General features: G+C 37.4%; 1 protein-coding gene across 1 annotated transcript in view; it reads right to left on the bottom strand.

Moving 5' to 3' along the window:
* MALRD1 (MAM and LDL receptor class A domain containing 1) overlaps nt 1–18306 on the bottom strand; it is a 603405-nt gene that overhangs the window by 572171 nt on the left and 12928 nt on the right. The window contains exons 3-5 of the mRNA XM_052651192.1: nt 14672–14766; nt 14422–14583; nt 4999–5089 (exon numbers count right to left, since the gene is read on the bottom strand). Coding sequence (XP_052507152.1) covers nt 4999–5089; nt 14422–14583; nt 14672–14766 — 348 coding nt within the window. The remainder of the gene's footprint in view (nt 1–4998; nt 5090–14421; nt 14584–14671; nt 14767–18306) is intronic.

Genomic DNA, 18306 nt, shown 5'->3' with positions numbered 1-18306 from the left:
CAGCTTAATTCATCCTGATAAAAATCTCATTATTCTGAACACATATCTTTATTTTTGATACTGAAACAAAACCTAAAAAATAATATAATATTCTTAGCATAAGTGTCAGAGAAGGCAATGGCACCCCACTCCAGTACTCTTGCCTGGAAAATCCCATGGACGGAGGAGCCTGGTCGGCTGCAGTCCATGGGGTCACTAAGAGTCAAACACAACTGAGCGATTTCTCTTTCACTTTTCACTTTCATGCATTGGAGAAGGAAATGGCAACCCACTCCAGTGTTCTTGCCTGGAGAATCCCAGGGACGGGGCAGCCTGGTGGGCTGCCATCTATGGGGTCACACAGAGTCGGACACGACTGAAGCAACTTAGCAGCAGCATAAGTGTAAGTACTGCTAAAGAAATATATTCCCATGATATTTTATTTAAATCTGCTTTTTATGGAATGATACTTGTGGCTCAGCAGAAAGAAGAATTCATCCAAAATCCCAAATACTTGATATTTAAATAATTTCACATATTCTTTGTTTAGTCTATTATACAATTCTCAGCATTTAGCTGTGTAGGTAAATCAATACTGTGTGTGTATATATGGACAGGGACTAGGAGTGTGGGGGCATTTTCTGTCAGAGAAGTCTTCTCAGAAAAGACACCCTGACTCAGTCTGAAAGGATATCTAGTAGCAGGACAGGTCATAAAAATTTTTTGTGAAATAAGCAGAGGGAGCAATGTTTGCAAGATACGCCAAAAAGGAGATAACACTAGACTCACAAGTAGCTCTTTTGGGTCAGAATATGGGAATTCTTGGGGGAACTAAGAAGGAAGAAGTTGGGCTGGTGTGTTAGAGCAGGATCCTGGTGATCTTATGTCATGACAAAAAAATCTGAATTCCATTCTGAAGGCAATGAGAGTTACTGAGGGATTTAAATAAAGTAGAGACTGGTCATAGCTGGATGCTAGAAAGTACAAACTGGTGGATAGCAGGTAGTAGTGATTAGTGGAGTGGAATAGACTGAAACTGGAATTTTCAAAATCCAAGAAAAAAAAATGTGAGACATACAAAATCAGAGCTAGATGAATAATAATGATAAATAAGTGCAGACAATTGGAGAAATATAAGAACATACTCTCACTAATGTTTTGCACCAAGTTAATGGGGAGGTGAGAAAGGGGAAGAAGGATTGAAGAATGACTCCTTGGCTTCTATGTGAGACCAAAAAGACATCAATAGGGAGCATAGGAAAAGGGAACTAAGGAAAAGAAATAGAGTTTGAAAGAAGATTGGAATTTAATTTTAAATATGCTAATGTTGAGTTTCTGTAGCAAACGGATGCTCACTCAACTTATAAACCTGTTCTCCTTGCCTTCTTTTATTACAGAGGCCAAATTTAAACACTCAGTTTTCTTAGCCTCCCTAGCAACCAAGGTTATCTGCATGACGATCACCTAGCTGATGAACGACATGTCCAAAACTATTTCCTATGTCATTCCTTCCTTCTTCCTATCCTGAATGAGAGAGGTTATTCCAGAAGCATAAGATGGCAAGCATGAGGCAAGTAACAAGAAAACGCCTTAGTCCTTGAATTTAGCAGTGTCAGAGTTGAAGAATCTATGCCATGACTATCTATATCCTCTATTAAGTCATCTGACAAGTGAAAGTCACTCATTCATGTCTGACTCTTTGCAACCCCATGGACTAAACATTCCATGGAATTCTCTAGGCCAGAATACTGGAGGGGGTAACCTTTCCCTTTTCTAAATGATCTTCCCAACCCAGGGATGGAACCCAGCTCTCCCACATTGCAGGTAGATTCTTTACCAGCTGAGCCACAAGGGAAGCCCCAAAATACAGGAGTGGGTAGCCTATCCCTTCTCCATGCGATCTTCCCAAGCTGAGGAATCGAACTGGGGTCTCCTGCTTTGCAGGCATGTTTTGTACCAACTGAGCTATCAGGGAAGCCTATTAAGTCAAAAGCAAAAGCAAAAATCTCAGACTATTGTGCTTTCTTGCATCCCAATGCATATTTAACCCTATTTTCCACTGGAATAGGATTTTCTCATGGAAATGTCCAGAAGGTGTTGGGTTGGATCTGCCTGCTTCTCCCGCTTGGCCATCACCACCAGGACATGAGACTGAAACCATTGACTCTAGTCATCCAGAACCCTACTCCAGGGCAGTCACTGCCAAATGCAAAAAATCAACACAAGACTAGGTCTCATGGTTCCCAAAGGCTAGTTCTGTTCTTAAACCTAGAATTGGCTGACTTGACAAAAATTTCCTAAGGATATTATTTACAACGTAGGCCCCATCCTCAGTGATTCCCATCTAGCAGGGCTGGAATGAATCCCAGAATCAATCACTCTTTTACGTGATTCTGATGATTAACTAGATATAGTCTGTCAGTGCCTGAATTTGAGTGGAGAGGTCTCATTTGAAAATTTAATGCCACCTAATTTTACCATCTCTCACAGTCCCACCATTTATAAAATGTAACTCCATCTGAATGCCAATCTTATCCCATAATGCTTTATCCTTTGTCTCCATTATTAGTCCTCATGCAGCTGTGTTTCCCTCCAAAAAGTTTAAATATGCCTTCAATCTTCATTCTATTTGAAAAACAAAAAACAAAACCCATGCACCCTCACCTTCAAAGATTCAAAGAACACTCTGTGACCTTGACCTGAGTACGGAATTTCCCTAAAAGGAAACCACTCACTTTGCAGCTTTCCCCAAGGGGAGATATCTTTTTCCAATGCCCCATAAAACACAAGGCCAAAAATTAAAGTCATCATCCTTCTAAATCCCCAATGTTGCTTCCATACAGTGATTTATTCTTCCATGTTGTAAAAACATCTTGGCTCAGGACATTTAACTTATAGCCCTGGGTCATCCATGCAGGAGGTCTGATTTCCATATTTATTGAAGACTTCAGTCATGGATTTCAAAGTCGTCTTCTCTAGAGCTTTATCTTGTATAAATGTAACAATCATGTGAAAGCGCTACCCAATAATTGAGCTTTAAAATCCATGTCTCATCTTCATCAAACTTTATTTCCGCATCACTTCAGACCAATATAGTGATAACACTACCTAGAAATATTCTTAGAAATTGTAGATGCCAGTATTTTTCTATGTGACCCCAACTTATCTTTGAATGTTCAAGTATCATGTGCTCTTACTCCCACTATTATTGCATTTTTTATTTCTGTAGTGATGTTAAGAGTTTAAGTGCTTACTAAAAATCTGGCATTTGTCTTCTGAGTAATTATTATGGCCCATCTACCCAGGCCTTTGTCTTAGTGTATGGGTCATGGGTACATAGAGAAATGGCTTTGGTTCCCAGAGCTGAAGATGAAGAGTTAAGTTCACGTCTGAAATGATAGCAGAGTCCTATTACAAGCAATCTCAGGTCCCAAGCACAACCCAAGCATTTTCCTGCATAAATTTGCTGTGTAAACAGTTTCAATGGCAAGAGCCACTTCCTAACTCCCTGATGGTCCAGGAAGTCCAGTCAATAGCTTATTTCATGGCTTTGTTCTCCTTTGAGGGTGATCAGCCAGACTGAGCAATAAATACAACTATTAGGGGTCATTTTGTCTGGCAGACCTCAATTTCTGTAGAAACTATTAATCTGAGATATATAATGTCCCTGCTGAGGTGATCAGGGTCAGGGACTAGATGTTTCATTCAAAATCCAGTGTAAGTGGGCTGTGCTCTGGCTCATAAACAACCATGCAGGGTAACAGAAGAGAGATTATTAGGGGAGTTTTAAATGGCAGATCATGCATTGCCTGGAATTGACAATGTATTCTCTACTAGCGTACTGCTTCCCTTCTGATAAATCTAAGGAATATTATCATCTTTTAGTGAAAAGTCACTGATGTGCTTAATAATAATGCTTAAATTATTTACTTCTAGGAATGGGTGGAGGTTACAGTCTGTTCCTTTAAAGTTCTACATTTCGCTTATCTATATTTCAATTTATCCTAACATGATTTCTTACTAATATATACTGAGAACTGACAATACAAAGATGAAAGAGAACTTTATGTGTTCCGTGTTTAGAGGGGCTGTCATTATCTCTTGTAAGTTTACCTTGATTTGAGTGACAGGAGACACAAACCTGTAAGCTCTTATAACAGCAGGAGTGCTTTTTAAGTATCAAAGCACAATGAAAACATCCTTTATCAAGTTTCCTTGGTCTCTCTTAGGTAGACTGGAATACTTTTTTCTTAAACACATTTCTTCTGTTACTGGAACATTTTTATTTTAACCACAGCTACCATTTCTTTGTATCCAACTGGAACTTGGAACCCTTTCTATAAAACAGCTTTCTTGATTCTACCATATCATAATAAAATTTCAAAAGGAAAAAATTCTATCAAATATCTATACTCAAATATATTAAATAAATGTGATTATTGCATATTAGCCTAAGTTAATTTCATCCTTACCAACTTATATTTTAAACATTGAACTTTCCTATTGAGAACAATGTGAATGGTGAATTGAATATTACACAGTTAATGTAATCACAGGACTGATATGGATAATTTTTTAGATCTGATGTGTGGTTTATTGATCTAGTTGTTTCAGTATAAATAGAAAATAGATTATAACTAATATACTTCTCCATTTGTGTCTTTCAGTGGCTTAGTTAAATTGATTCTCTAAGAAGACAGTTTCAAATCAATGGGGGCCAGTCTTCCCTTGATATCCTAGAAGGCATAGAATTCTCTGGGTAAGATTTAACTAACCAGTGTAAATATGCTACAGGGTTCCAAATCTGAGACTCAATTGCACACTTCAGTTCTTTATAGTAGCCTGTGTTCACCTCTAGCACAAATCTAGTCATTGTACCACAGTGCATAAGGACAATAGAAAATAATTTACTCTCAAACATCAGGCAAAAATAAAAGAGCAGATCAAAATCATCACACAATGTTTAAACTGAACTGACTTTTTTATACAATAAGGATCAGAATGAGAAAAATATCTTACCATCTGCTGGCAAGCAGCCTGAGCTGAAAGATAGATCGTCAATAGCTATGGCTTCATCCTGAGCTGAAATCATCTGGCCTTGAAAAACAACCTGGACAAGAAAAACAAACAGAAATGAAGAACAAGGAACAGTATTGTCTCACAATCTTGTAGCACAGAGTCTACAAATAAAAGAAACACGATACTTCCTAGAAGCACATGGGTGAACATGCCAATTCCAAGTGGAGAGAGATCTATACTTTGAAGAACAAAAAAGTGCCTGGATGGGAGGGGAGTTGGAGGGAGATTAAATACATGCATATGTACGGCTGAGTCCCTTTGCTGTCCACCTGAATCTATCACAACATTGTTAATCAGCTATACTCCAATACAAAATAAAAAGTTTAAAAACAAAACAAACAAACAAAAACACCTGAACCAAAAAATGTACAGTCTTCTCTGTATTGCACATGTTTAGAATAGGTTAGGTAACATATTTGTAAAATGAATCAACAGCCACCTGGTTTCTTTCCTATATCATCTTCCATGTTTGGTTCCTATGCATTCATACTACTTAGCATTTACCAGTTCTGGGAGCTATTTTGCAGCATTAAGCAAAAATAAAGAGCAGATCAAAGTCATTACCTCTGGTTCTCTGAATTTTACTCACAGCCCCATCTTGAATGTCCTTGTCCTATTTTCCTGCACATTTTCTGCCATTATCTAAACATAGCTCGAGACACTGATTGGAAATCATTGTTCAGTGACTTACTGTTAAAATGACCGCATGTTGTACTATGATGTGAGGCCAGCCCTAGTCTCCACCAAGAGGAAATCCTCTAGCAGAATGAATCTGAGAAACTTGGAAAGATCAAGTACTCCTAATTACTTAAATCAATAAAACATTGGTGTATTGGTGGAGAGTATTCTCGCGTCCTCATTAATGAATATCAATAATGTGTGAAGCTTAATTCATGGATGCATTAAACCTGTGTACATGACTCAACCTTATTCATAACGTAAACGTTATTTCAAGATATCACATTGCTTCTGAACTTAATAGTTGGTCTGTATCACAAGACCTAGGAGATCACTTTCCTGTCCTGCATTTTCTTTTGTTCCTGTACAACGTGACGTCCTCATATATTTCCTTTTAAGCCAGGGACTGTCTACTAGTCTATTAAAAACGTGATGAAGAACATCCATAATGTATCCAGTGAACTGTCAATATATAGCCCTAAGAAAGTCACCCTCTCTTCACATAAATTAGAGCAACCATGGGACCACTTACAAGTCAGGACCATGATGGAAGAAGTCTGTCACAAATTGTGATGTAGGGATGGCTTCATATGAGGGTAGCATAGCATAGTGTGTATGCTCAGTCGTGTCTGACTCTTTGTGACCCCCATGGACTGTAGCCTGCCAGGCTCCTCTGTCCATGGGATTCTTCAGGCAAGAAGAATGGAGTGGGTTGCCATTTCCTGCTCCAGGGGATCTTCCCTACCCAGGGATTGAACCCATGTCTCCTGCACTGCGAAGCAGATTCCTTACCACTGCACTACCTGAGAAGCCTCCATAGCATAGTGATTAAAGTGTATATTTGGAATCAGATTACTTGAATTTAGATCCCAGATACACCACTTCCTAGCAGGAAGACCCTGGAGACGTTACTTAACACTTCTGTGCCTCAGTTTATTTCTTTGTAAAAAGGTATTGATAAGGATAGTTATTACCTATATGATAAGATGTATGCAAGGTAACAAATGAATCATCACTTTTACAACTGCACTTTACCTATATAGTTGGCATTAAATGTCAGCTATTATGGCATAGAGTTATTAAAATATTTAAGCTAATGTATAGTGTTTACTAATTAAAAATCTACTCTGCATAGGTTAACTTTATTCTTCTTGAAAGCCTATTCATATAGATACATTCCCTAGTTCCTGCTGAACTGAACACTTACCTATAGCAGCCACATTTAAAAAAAATTATTTTTGGTTGAAATGCAATTACTTTATTATAATTAAAAACATTTCTATAGCATTACAATGATCAAGGATAACCAAAAATTAATATTTGGATACTAGGATTTCAAGCTGTCATAAGGTACTTGCAGCTGCTGCTGCTGCTGCTAAGTCACTTCAGTCGTGTCCAACTCTGTGCGACCCCATAGACGGCAGCCCACCAGGCTCCTCCGTCCCTGGGATTCTCCAGGCAAGAACACTGGAGTGGGTTGCCATTTCCTTCTCCAAAGCATGAAAGTGAAAAAAGAAAGTGAAATCCCTCAGTCATGTCCAACTCTTCGTGACCCCATGATCTTCAGCCTACCAGGCTCCTCCGTCCATGGGATTTTTCAGGCAAGAGTACTGGAGTGGGGTGCCATCGCCTTCTCCACAGCCACATTTAAAGAGAAAAGTGGAAAGAAGTGCCGACTAATTACCAGTCTCTCTTCTCCTCCATGCTATCCCCACAAACCCATTCATCTTCAGGACTTTATCTGTCACCCAGGCTCATGAATACACATTTACATCAGGAATGTCAGCCTCTTTCTCTTGAGCTCTCCTTCCCCATCTCTACCATCTGTTGAATATTTTCAGTCAGGTGACACGAAGACACTTCTAATTCAAGATGTTCTTTCCTCTCAACTTGGACCTCTGCCCTGATGCTCATCCTCTGAAAATGGTATCAGGAGACTGCCGTCTGCAATGCTCAAAACCCCAAAATGATCCTTGGAATCACTTTCTCCCCTAGTCATGTCCAATCGATCAAGACCTATTAAACCTTCTTTCCTTTCCATTGCTATTTCCACTCCTGCATCTTCATACCTGATCTAATGAAATATCTTTTATGTTATTTACTTGGTTCTGCCAGGCCTCAGTTGCAGCATGCAAATTCTTAGGTGCAAAATGTGGGATCTAGTTCACTTCCCAGGGATCGAACCACAGGCCCCCCGCATTGGAAGCATGGAATCTAAACCACTGGACCACCCAGGGAAGTCCTGAAGTAGCTTTTAAATTATCTTCTTACCTTCAAGCCTCTCCTCAGAGTTTGCAATATGTGTATTTATTTATTTGATTCAGTTAAATTATAGATTAACTTGGTATAACTGAAGAGAAGCTCGTATGAAAATCGGCAGTCATTTAAGCCCACTGACACTGCAAGAGCAAAGGTTTTCTTAGGGAAAAGAATTGCTTTTCTAATTGTAGGGAAATTACTTGTGGATCTACATAGCTAGGAAACAAAAGATCCACCAGGCACAGGGAGATAATCCAGTTAAAGGTATTTAAACAAAAAGTTTCCAGGGATTTTGGTTGAGATCCTGAAAAGGGGGATGGGTGAATTATCTACAGAATGTGGAAAGTGAGTGAAGTTGCTCAGTCATGTCCAACTCTTTGCGACCCCCATGGACTGTAGCCTGCCAGGCTCCTCCATCCATGGGTTTTCCAGGCAAGAACACTGGGGTGGGTTACCATTTCTTTCTCCAAGGGACCTTCCCGACCCAGGGATCGAACCTGGGTCTCCCGCACTGCAGGCTGGCTCTTTACACCCCAAAAAACTAAATAGACATTTCTCCAAAGAAGACATACGGATGGCTAACAAACACATGAAAAGATGCTCAACATCACTCATTATCAGAGAAATGCAAATCAAGACCACACTGAGGTATCATTTCACACCAGTCAGAATGGCTGCGATCCAAAAGTCTGCAAGCAATAAATGCTGGAGAGGGTGTGGAGAAAAGGGAACCCTCCTACACTGTTGGTGGGAATGCAAACTAGTACAGCCACTATGGAGAACAGTGTGGAGATTCCTTAAAAAATTGCAAATGGGCCTTATGACCCAGCAATCCCACTGCTGGTCATATACACTGAGGAAACCAGAATTGAAAGAGACACGTGTACCCCAGTGTTCATCGCAGCACTGTTTATAGTAGCCAGGACATGGAAGCAACCCAGATGTCCATCAGCAGATGAATGGGTAAGAAAGCTGTGGTACATATACACAATGGAGTATTACTCAGCCATTAAAAAGAATACATTTGAATCAGTTCTAATGAGATGCATGAAACTGGAGCTGATTATACAGAGTGAAGTAAGCCAGAAAGAAAAACACCAATACAGTATACTAACACATATATATGAAATTTAGAAAGATGGCAATGATGACCCTGTATGCAAGACAGCAAAAGAGACACAGATGTGTGGAGCAGACTTTTGGACTCTGAGGGAGAGGGAGAGGGTGGGATGATTTGGGAGAACGGCATTGAAACATGTATACTATTATGTAAGAAACGAATCTCCACTCTATGTTTGATGCAGGATACAGGATGCTTGGGGCTGGTGCACGGGGATGATCCAGAGAGATGATATGGGGTGGGAAGTGGGAGGGGGGTTCATGTTTGGGAACCCATGTACACCCGTGGTAGATTCATGTCAATGTATGGCAAAACCAATACAGTATTGTAAAGTAAAATAAAGTATAAATAAAAATTAAAAAAAAAACAAACATGGAAACCCATGATAGTTTTTTAAAAACCAGGCCCTATAGTCAGAGGCTGTTTGTGATGTGGTAATTGCATTTCTAAGAGAAGTGATTAACATTCTTTGTTTTCTCCAAAATTTAGGCAAATAACCTTTTCCAAATACCCACCTCATTTTTTTCTGTTAGGTGAAGTAAAAAAAAAAAAAAAGATAGGGACTTCCCTGGCAGTCCAGTGGTTAGGACTCTGTGCTTCCACTACAGAGGACAAGGATTTGATTCCTGATCAAGCAACTAAGATCCTGAGTGCCTCAGGGGCACAGCCAAAATAAAGAAAAGAAAACAGCAGCAAAGCAGCAAAACAAAAGCAGATCACAGCGCGGATAATGAAGTTAGAAGTTTGACACCATCACATAAGTCAGGTATAGCCTGCACTGATGCAATGGAAAACATGAGACAAATTTCTTTCTCCTCAAAGATTTTTAGAGAAGATGGCTTCGGAAGGGAGGCTTTGTGCTTGAAATACTCGATTTAAATCTTCAATGAAACTTTTATGGCAGGTGAACAATGGATATAAACTCACTTGGATTATACCAGTAACGACATGAACAGAAACCTTTGCATTTATATCTTCTGTATGAGAATTTTTCTAATTAGTTATGCACTCAATGGTCTTTTTCAAGAAAATATATAAAACACAAGAAGATGACAGTAGTCTTTTCATCGTCATGTGTTCACACAGTAAGTATTCCTGAATTAAAAGATAAAATGTCTCAAATTATGATTTTGAAAAGTTTGAGAGTGGCAGTAAGTTAATAATTTATATTCATCATTATTAACCACATCTTTTGTTTGTATTAATAAAGCCTATTGTTTCTGAATGGGAGAGTGATGAGAAGTCTCTGGCATTTCTAAGTGGAATATCAGAGAAATGACAAGTAGATAATAGCACATTAAAAATGCTTCAGTATCGTCTTAAAATTCAGGCACTGATTTCAAGAATCCAGACATTCAATTGGAAAACCACAGTCAATGATATACTTAGTAACATAGTATTCATTCTTTCCTACCCATAAAACCAATAGGAGAAGTTCCTTCAAGAACCAGGAAAAAACAGGGATGAGGGGAGATTTCATCTGAATTTGAGGCTAAATTTCTACTATATGTTTAGCCTGGTTTATTCTTTGCTTCTATGAATATTTTAAGACAATAGCAAAATTAATTGCTTTTGTCTACAATTTTGAGAAATGTGATCTCAGTTCATTAGCACCATACAATGCATAATAATGTTTCATCTAACACAGCATACAAAAGTTTAATAAGTCACATCAGATCTGACCAAATCTAGAGGTTGGATTTTTTTTCTATATTTCATAAATTCTTACACAGCTTTATTAGATAAAAAATTATCGTGGCTCAGTGACTGACTGAGATCTGAAATCAAACTATCCTATGTTCTAATCTTGTATGGGATTTGGTATATTATTTCATTCTCTAAAGCTTACAATCCTCTGGACTTCCCTGGTGTTCCAGTGGCTAAGACTTCACCTTCCAATGCAGGGGGCCTGGGTTCAGTCCCTGGTTGGGGAACTAATATCCCATTTGCCTCAGGACCAAAAAACCAAAACATGAAACAGGAGCAGTATTGTAATAAATTCAATAAAGAATTTAAACATGGTCCACATCAAAACATCTTTAAAAAATAAAGCTTACAGTCCTCATGTGAGCAATGGGGTAAATGATAGTTGAGAGGACATACACTTCAGGTTAACAAGGGATGGATCCAGTTAGTCCTTTACAGGTGAAGGCGACAAAGTCCCCACACAGGAACCAGATCCAGAGGCTTTCTCAGAAACCCATGCTAAGCCAGAGTCCAGCTGGGATGAAAATCTATGTAAGTATTTCTAAAGCAAGCATGAATGACTTTAAAACTATCAAGGCAGCATGCATGGGAAACTGCCAAGAAAAACAAACCAAAAAAAAAAAAAAAAACCTAGAATAATTCTGGGAGACTTGTAAATTGATGAGGCAGCAGATAACTGTCTGGAGACGCTGATTCCAAAATGACCTCAAATAAGCCTCTTTCTAAAGCTTTTCAGCAAAGAGCTACTACATAGTGGCAGGCAGTATTACAAGCACGGCACATCTCTGTGGCCCAGCTCAACAAAAGCAAATGAGTATCTGTTCACTTGCTGACAGGATAGAACTACAGCATACCTGCTGTCTTAAAGATCAGTGTAGCCAGAGGATCCCATGAGAGTTGTACAGTTTCCTAATTTTTAGCAATGCCTTTAAGGTAGAGGCACTGTTTTTGTATCAGCAATGAAGGATTTTGAGAATCAAATTAATAAGCTCCATGGGCATCTGTTTTGGTGGAAGACACTGCTGCATTTTAAAGCACTCGGGTGAACAATCTCACTTCCTCTGCTACAGCTGAATTGCCCTGGAGATAATCTATTTGGGAATTTAAAGTTTTATAGTTATCTACTACACATATTTAATCATCAACCCCCGCAATATGCTATTTGGGAATGGACACCTGAGAAAAGCAAAGAATATATCCTAAAATGCTTAACTTACAAGTAGCAGGTTCCCGCTACTTGTATCCAACATCAAATCTCTTGCTGTGCTACTAATAAAGACCTTGACCAAAATATTTGTTGTTGTTGTTGTAGTTTTAGTTACTAAGTCGTGTCTGACTCTTTTGTGATCTGTGGACTATAGCCCACCAGGTTCCTCAGTCCATGGGATTTTCTAGGCAAGAACACTGGAGTAGGTTGTCATTTCCTTCCCCAGGGAATCTCCCTGGACCCAGGGATCAAACCCACGTCTCCTGCATTGACACGCAGACTCTGCACTAAAATAAGAAGCCACAATGCTTGACAAAGATAGCTTAAGACTCTCTTTTTTTTTTAATCACCCACTCTGTTTCAAAGTTGGAAAAGATGTATAAATACTGATAAATTTTACACACAGACAAGAGTCTCATAGCAGTCCTTAAGGTTTAGATAAGCATGCAGACAGAGGGACTTCAGCAAGCTCTTCCTTCTTCATCTAGTCAGTGTCCCCTCAAAGACACTCTTGACTTTCTTGTTGCTATTGTTACAGAAAAGAGACAGACATAGGGAAGTAAGAAAATAAAGTAGTAATATAATAAATAAACTAGAAATTTATCCTTTGGTTAATGACACCTGAACTTCCACAACAAATTGGATGCATTCTTGTTGTCTGGGGTTCTCACTCTGAAGACCACTCCCCACCAAGGCAGGAACTCAAGATGTCTTGTCCCTGTTCCTGAGGAGTCCTTTATAGGAAGACTTACATGCCTGATGGCTTAAAATACTAACCCAACCTCACTCACTCACTCAGACACACACCCCAATAATACTGAATTTCAAAGAGGATACAAAGCCTCAGATGACAGAATTATGCTTCCAACTGTACAGTTCTCCTCAAGTCATCATCCAGGAGTCACCTATCTATCTACTAAATGATTTTTTTTTTTGGATCCCCATGGCTTTACAAAAGGCTGAAAATTCTGAACTTCAGTGATTTTATGATAGATCAATTAAGAATATGTGCCATTCTTATATCTTATCATTCAATTTTAATAATAGAGGTATTATTCATTCTCCCATATTCCCTCTTAGCCACTCAAAATTCAATACAATTTACTCTCTATATTAAGGCAAGTGCTAAATCCATCACATATCAGATGATTTTCTATTCCATGTAAAAATTATAAAATTATTATAATATTCTAATAATAGATGATAAAGGAAACCTACCTGGGCTAAACTGAGTCACAAACCAGGTTTAAAAAGCATATTTGTTCAGAATAAAATGTTTTAAGATCCCTTTTTTAACTGGAAAATTTTGCTTGGCTGCCCAAAATGTTAAAGTACGCACTATTTTTCTAAGAACTCCTATAATAGTTATTAGATTATAATTTCTATCATACATAAGTTTTATTAGGCTGCATAAATAAATGTCTTTTATAGGCTTACATTGGCTTTAATTCTCAAAATTATATTAGAAGATGAAGGCTGCATTGAATAATTTGAGTTTAACCATGAAATGAATATGACAATGATTCCACTTCAGCAGCATTTGGTATTAATATTGAAAACAATCTATGTTCTCATTACCCAAGACAATCCTATTCTCTCAAAAGCTTGAGAAAACTGTGAAATAGAAGCCATATTTTGGAGGATAATTGCTTTACAATGTTGTGTTGGTTTCTGCCACATAGCACTGTGAATTAGCCAGAAGTATACATGTGTCCCCTCCCTCTTGAACCGCTCCTCCCGCCCCTGTAGGTTGTCACAGAGCACCAGGTTGAGTTCCCTGTGTTACACTGCACTTCTCCAAAGCCATCTCTTTTACAAATGGTAACATATATGTTCCAATGCTACTCTCTTGATGCATCTCGCCCTCTCCTAAGCCCACTGTGTCTACAGGTCTGTTCTCTATCTCTGCGTCTCCATTCCTCCTTACAAATAGGTTTATCAGTACCATTGTTCTCAACTCCATATATACGCATTCATACACAGTATTTGTCTTTTTCTCACTTACCTCACTCTAGATTCACCCACCTCACTAGAAGTGAATCAAATTCTTAAGAATGCAAAATGAAATGAAAGAAGATTGGAATGATGAGAGAAAAAGGAAAGTGGAGGGGATTCGAGAAATTAGGAAGAGTATTAGAAGGTCATTTTTTACTGTTATATCAATATATGTCAGTATATAACAAATTTAGTTTTGATACCTAAGTTTTAAACTTCTTAAACCTGTCTTTTAGGATGACTGGCCACCCCAACTTCCTGGAACTATTTGGTTTCAACACATGACAGTTCTGGCAAATTCCTCAGTCCTCAGACAACTGGGATGATTAATCACCTGGTGTTAAACATCTGTACTCTATCATTTTTCCTTCGAAGACAGAAAACATAACATACATACCTGAAACCTCTGGGGACTCTGAATTTTGATGACGTTCCTCTCCCAACGATTCTGGAGCCCAGCAGTGTTTTGCCATAAATGCTGTATAGGGCCACCACAGGTAGTTTGAAAGCCAGCCATTAACTTGCCATTCATTTGGCTGGAGAAGTAATAAAATGTAATCTGTGAAAAATAATGAATGTTCACATGATTATAATAACGAAGTTCCCAAATATGGAAAGTAATTCAAATGCCATGTGCTTTCAAATACCTGACAAGCATGTTGGTTATTCGTTGGAAGAAAAACTCTGCTGCTTATGTTTGAGGAAGTAGAATCCAAGTTAGAGACCAATGAGAGGAAGTGAGCTGTTAGAAACAAGACCATCATTGGTAAACGTATCCAATACACCAGGCAATAATTCAGGTCCATATCCACATTAGGTCAATATATTTTTGTTTAAAAAATGAACTATTTAACTGCACCATTTATTTTTGCAAATGGTCTGGCTGATATTGTTACTTCAATATATTCCCCAGTAAAATAACTAATTTTGAGTGTACTCCATATAACACTATTGTGGACTGTAATCCACAACCCAGTTTATCTCATATAACTTAGAAAGTTATAACTCAGCAAAGATGGTATCCAGGAAAAGCATTATACTGGGACTGCCCACCCAAATAAGTAATTCAATGAAGAATTTAAAAGAAATCCTCTTTTGTAGTGCTTGTCTACTGAAAGAATTGGGACAATTAGTTGCAGTTTTTCCCAGGATTACGTGGAAAACAATACTGAGTCCCAGTGCTGTCCTGTACACTGCAGTACAGATTATGCAAGTGGACTGTCACTATTTAGAAGCTTATAAAATAAATACAGAATATTCTCTGGGCTTTCATAAATTTTTGCAATGCTTGACAAGGTTATAGTGTATTATCTGGGAACCACTATTTCCTCCTACCCTATTTGGTAAACCCCCATTTGTCAAGAAGAATGGAAAAATGACATTGATGATGATTGTGAAGGTCTATCTACCCAGGTTATTTAGTGGTATTTTAAAACTGCCTTGGAAATTAAATTTAACTGTCACATCACTGACAGACTTAATTAAGAAATCTACGAAACCTCTTATTCCCTACAGCTTTTCCAAAATTTACCCTAATTAACTGGGAAAAAAGAACATTAATGATTACTTATAGATGTAGATGTAGTCAAAGGCATAACTGAAATCCTTGAAATAACAGAAAATTGCTCTGAGAATGTACTACCTGGAATAATTTTATACACATAATTTAGATGAAGAGTTGGCATCACGGTGATACAAGTGGCCAATCGTTAGTTTGCTTTTGCTTCATATTCAGCAGGGAAAGCAAACGTTAAGCAAGTGAAAAATCAAATGAGCATAATGAGTCATATGGATATATTGTTTGAGGTGTAAATAAAATTGTTTGCAATACAAATGGTAACACTATTCAATGGGCCCATATTTACTGTTTATAAATATTCAGCTCCTAAAAAGCATTTGTGATACATACAGAAAAAGTTATTTTCATTTGTCAAGGAAATTACTTAAACATATTTAGTTTTCAAAGCTTGGTCTTAAAAATCAGATGGATACATTTTAGCCTTTATGTAATAGAACACCATTTTCAATAAAGTAATAAATTATAAAAATATTTAAGTTAGGTGTGTTATAAATAAGAACTGTCATTTAGTACATTTTATGACACTGAATTATTCTATATTGTGTCCAAAATTAAATGATAATCTTCAGGTTATCATAAAAAGTAAAGTTTAAATTCAGAAACAACTTAAGATCCTTTAGCATTTGTCCCAGTAACAAGCTTTCTTTTCATGGGATAAAAAAGTGTCCAAAATACACCTAATATAGTAATACCTTTTTAACTTTTAATTCTAATTTAGTGATAATAACAAGTATTTTTTTAGTACACAAGCAATTTTTAAAACATTTTTATTGGAATATAGTTGATTCACAATGTTGTGTTAGTTTCAGGTGTCCAAAGGCAAAGTAAATCAGTTATGCATATATCCACTCTTTTTGCATGCTCAGTTTTACATTGCTCCCTATCAGCATAGAATTTCTTTAATTCATAGCTGGAGATATTCCTTGGAGAATATCAAAGTATAGAAAGTTCTTTTGCTTTCCCTGGGGCTTTAGTTATCAAGTTTATGATTAAAAAAAGAAAGAAGCAGATCCCTGGCACCAAAATATTTTCCACAAGCTCATTCCCTCATCTGATACCCTTTCTTGCCACTGGCTTTCACCATCAAGAAGGGACTTACGAAGCTGATTTTTTTTAAAAGGTTCTCAATGTCCTGTCCACACACCATTCTTAGTCCTTGAGGGAGACTAGTAGTAAGTATCATATCACATATACACATAGCATTGTCATCATCACATGTCATCTATTTATCTCCACCATATTTGTTTCAGTGTATTCATCATCACCAACTCGATGGACATGAATTTGAGCAAGCTCTGGGAGTTGATGATGGACAGAGAAGCTCAGCATGCTGCAGTGCGTGGGGTTGTGAAGAGTTGGACACAACTTCACAACTGAACTGAACTGATTCATCTGATTCATAAATTCCCATTTGATGCATGCATCCATAAAAGGAACTGCATAGCATATCTTTAAAACATATTTAAACTAACCCTGTGATGAAGTTGCTAACTATTAAAATCATAAAATAGGGATTAATGACATTACAAAATAAGATGACATGATATCATTTATAATTTCAAATGTTTACATTAAAGGGGTTTTTCTTCCTAGCTGCTGGGTAAGTATAGGAGTAAAACTCCAATGTAAACTTAAGATTGATGACAAAAAAGTATATAAAATATGAAAGCAATAAAAACCATGAATCAAGTTTTTGAGGGCTAAATTCAATAATTTTGGCAGTGAATTCCACCAACCTTGATCCTCAGAAAAGATAAGGTAGAATTTTCAGTCTCACTTTCTTCAATGACTGATAGGCAGTCTTGCCTTTTCTCCATTTTCCAACTTCTAAGTGATTAATAGTAATGAATACAAGCAAATAAATATAAATCCTATTGCTCCTGCATAGAAACCAATGCATTTAAAGGAACTAAAAAACTTGAGCATTTTAACAGTTAGATACTATCCAAAAAAATTCAGGCTGCAGGAATGGATCATTGTGACAAGCTCCAAGGCATGAGGCAAAGGTTAGAATATTAAAACTTTGGAAAAGAAAAAGTAGGTTCATCTGTGACAGAAAAATGGCTCAGTTCAGATAACAGAGGTAAAATAGCAGTCTTGCATACAAACTCCTTCAAGATGATAATTTCTATTTATTAAATTCCATTTCTATTGAATCAAGTTTTGGCTCATTCCTGTTCATTAAATTCACAAGTCAACATAGCCACATAATATTTGCTAAAACTGTGTCAAAGGATACTCTCAAACAGTAATCCCTTATAGTTGCTAGCAGCGTGTAAATAAATGCTGCCATATCAATTTAAGTCTGCTTCAGTGGTAAAAGGCTAGGTGAATCACTTTAGGAAATCATAAAACATACAAAAATATGAGGATGATATTAACAAAATTGCCAGTGTAAAGATCTCTGAAAATTTTTTCCTCTATAAAAGCAATGAAAATACTGGCAAAATGACCATAATAAAATTCAGAGAACTGGAGAATTTTTATTCAATAGATAACTGAATCTCAGTTTTTAAAAAAATGAATTTCAATAAATTTTAGGCTTTTTTTTTTTTTAATTTGCCCTATTCCCATTGCCCACTCTCAAGCCCCATAGCAACTATAAAAAATGGCAGCCTATGTTCCTGGTGCAGTATGGCAACCATAGGAATGAGCAGAATGAAGCTAAAACTCTTTCAAGCCTCATTACCAAATAATTATCAT

Source organism: Budorcas taxicolor, chromosome 13 (assembly GCF_023091745.1).
Source record: "Budorcas taxicolor isolate Tak-1 chromosome 13, Takin1.1, whole genome shotgun sequence".
NCBI classification, from domain to species: domain Eukaryota; kingdom Metazoa; phylum Chordata; class Mammalia; order Artiodactyla; family Bovidae; genus Budorcas; species Budorcas taxicolor.
Note: the sequence above shows the minus strand (reverse complement) of the source record. Positions and strands in the feature narration are given on the sequence as shown.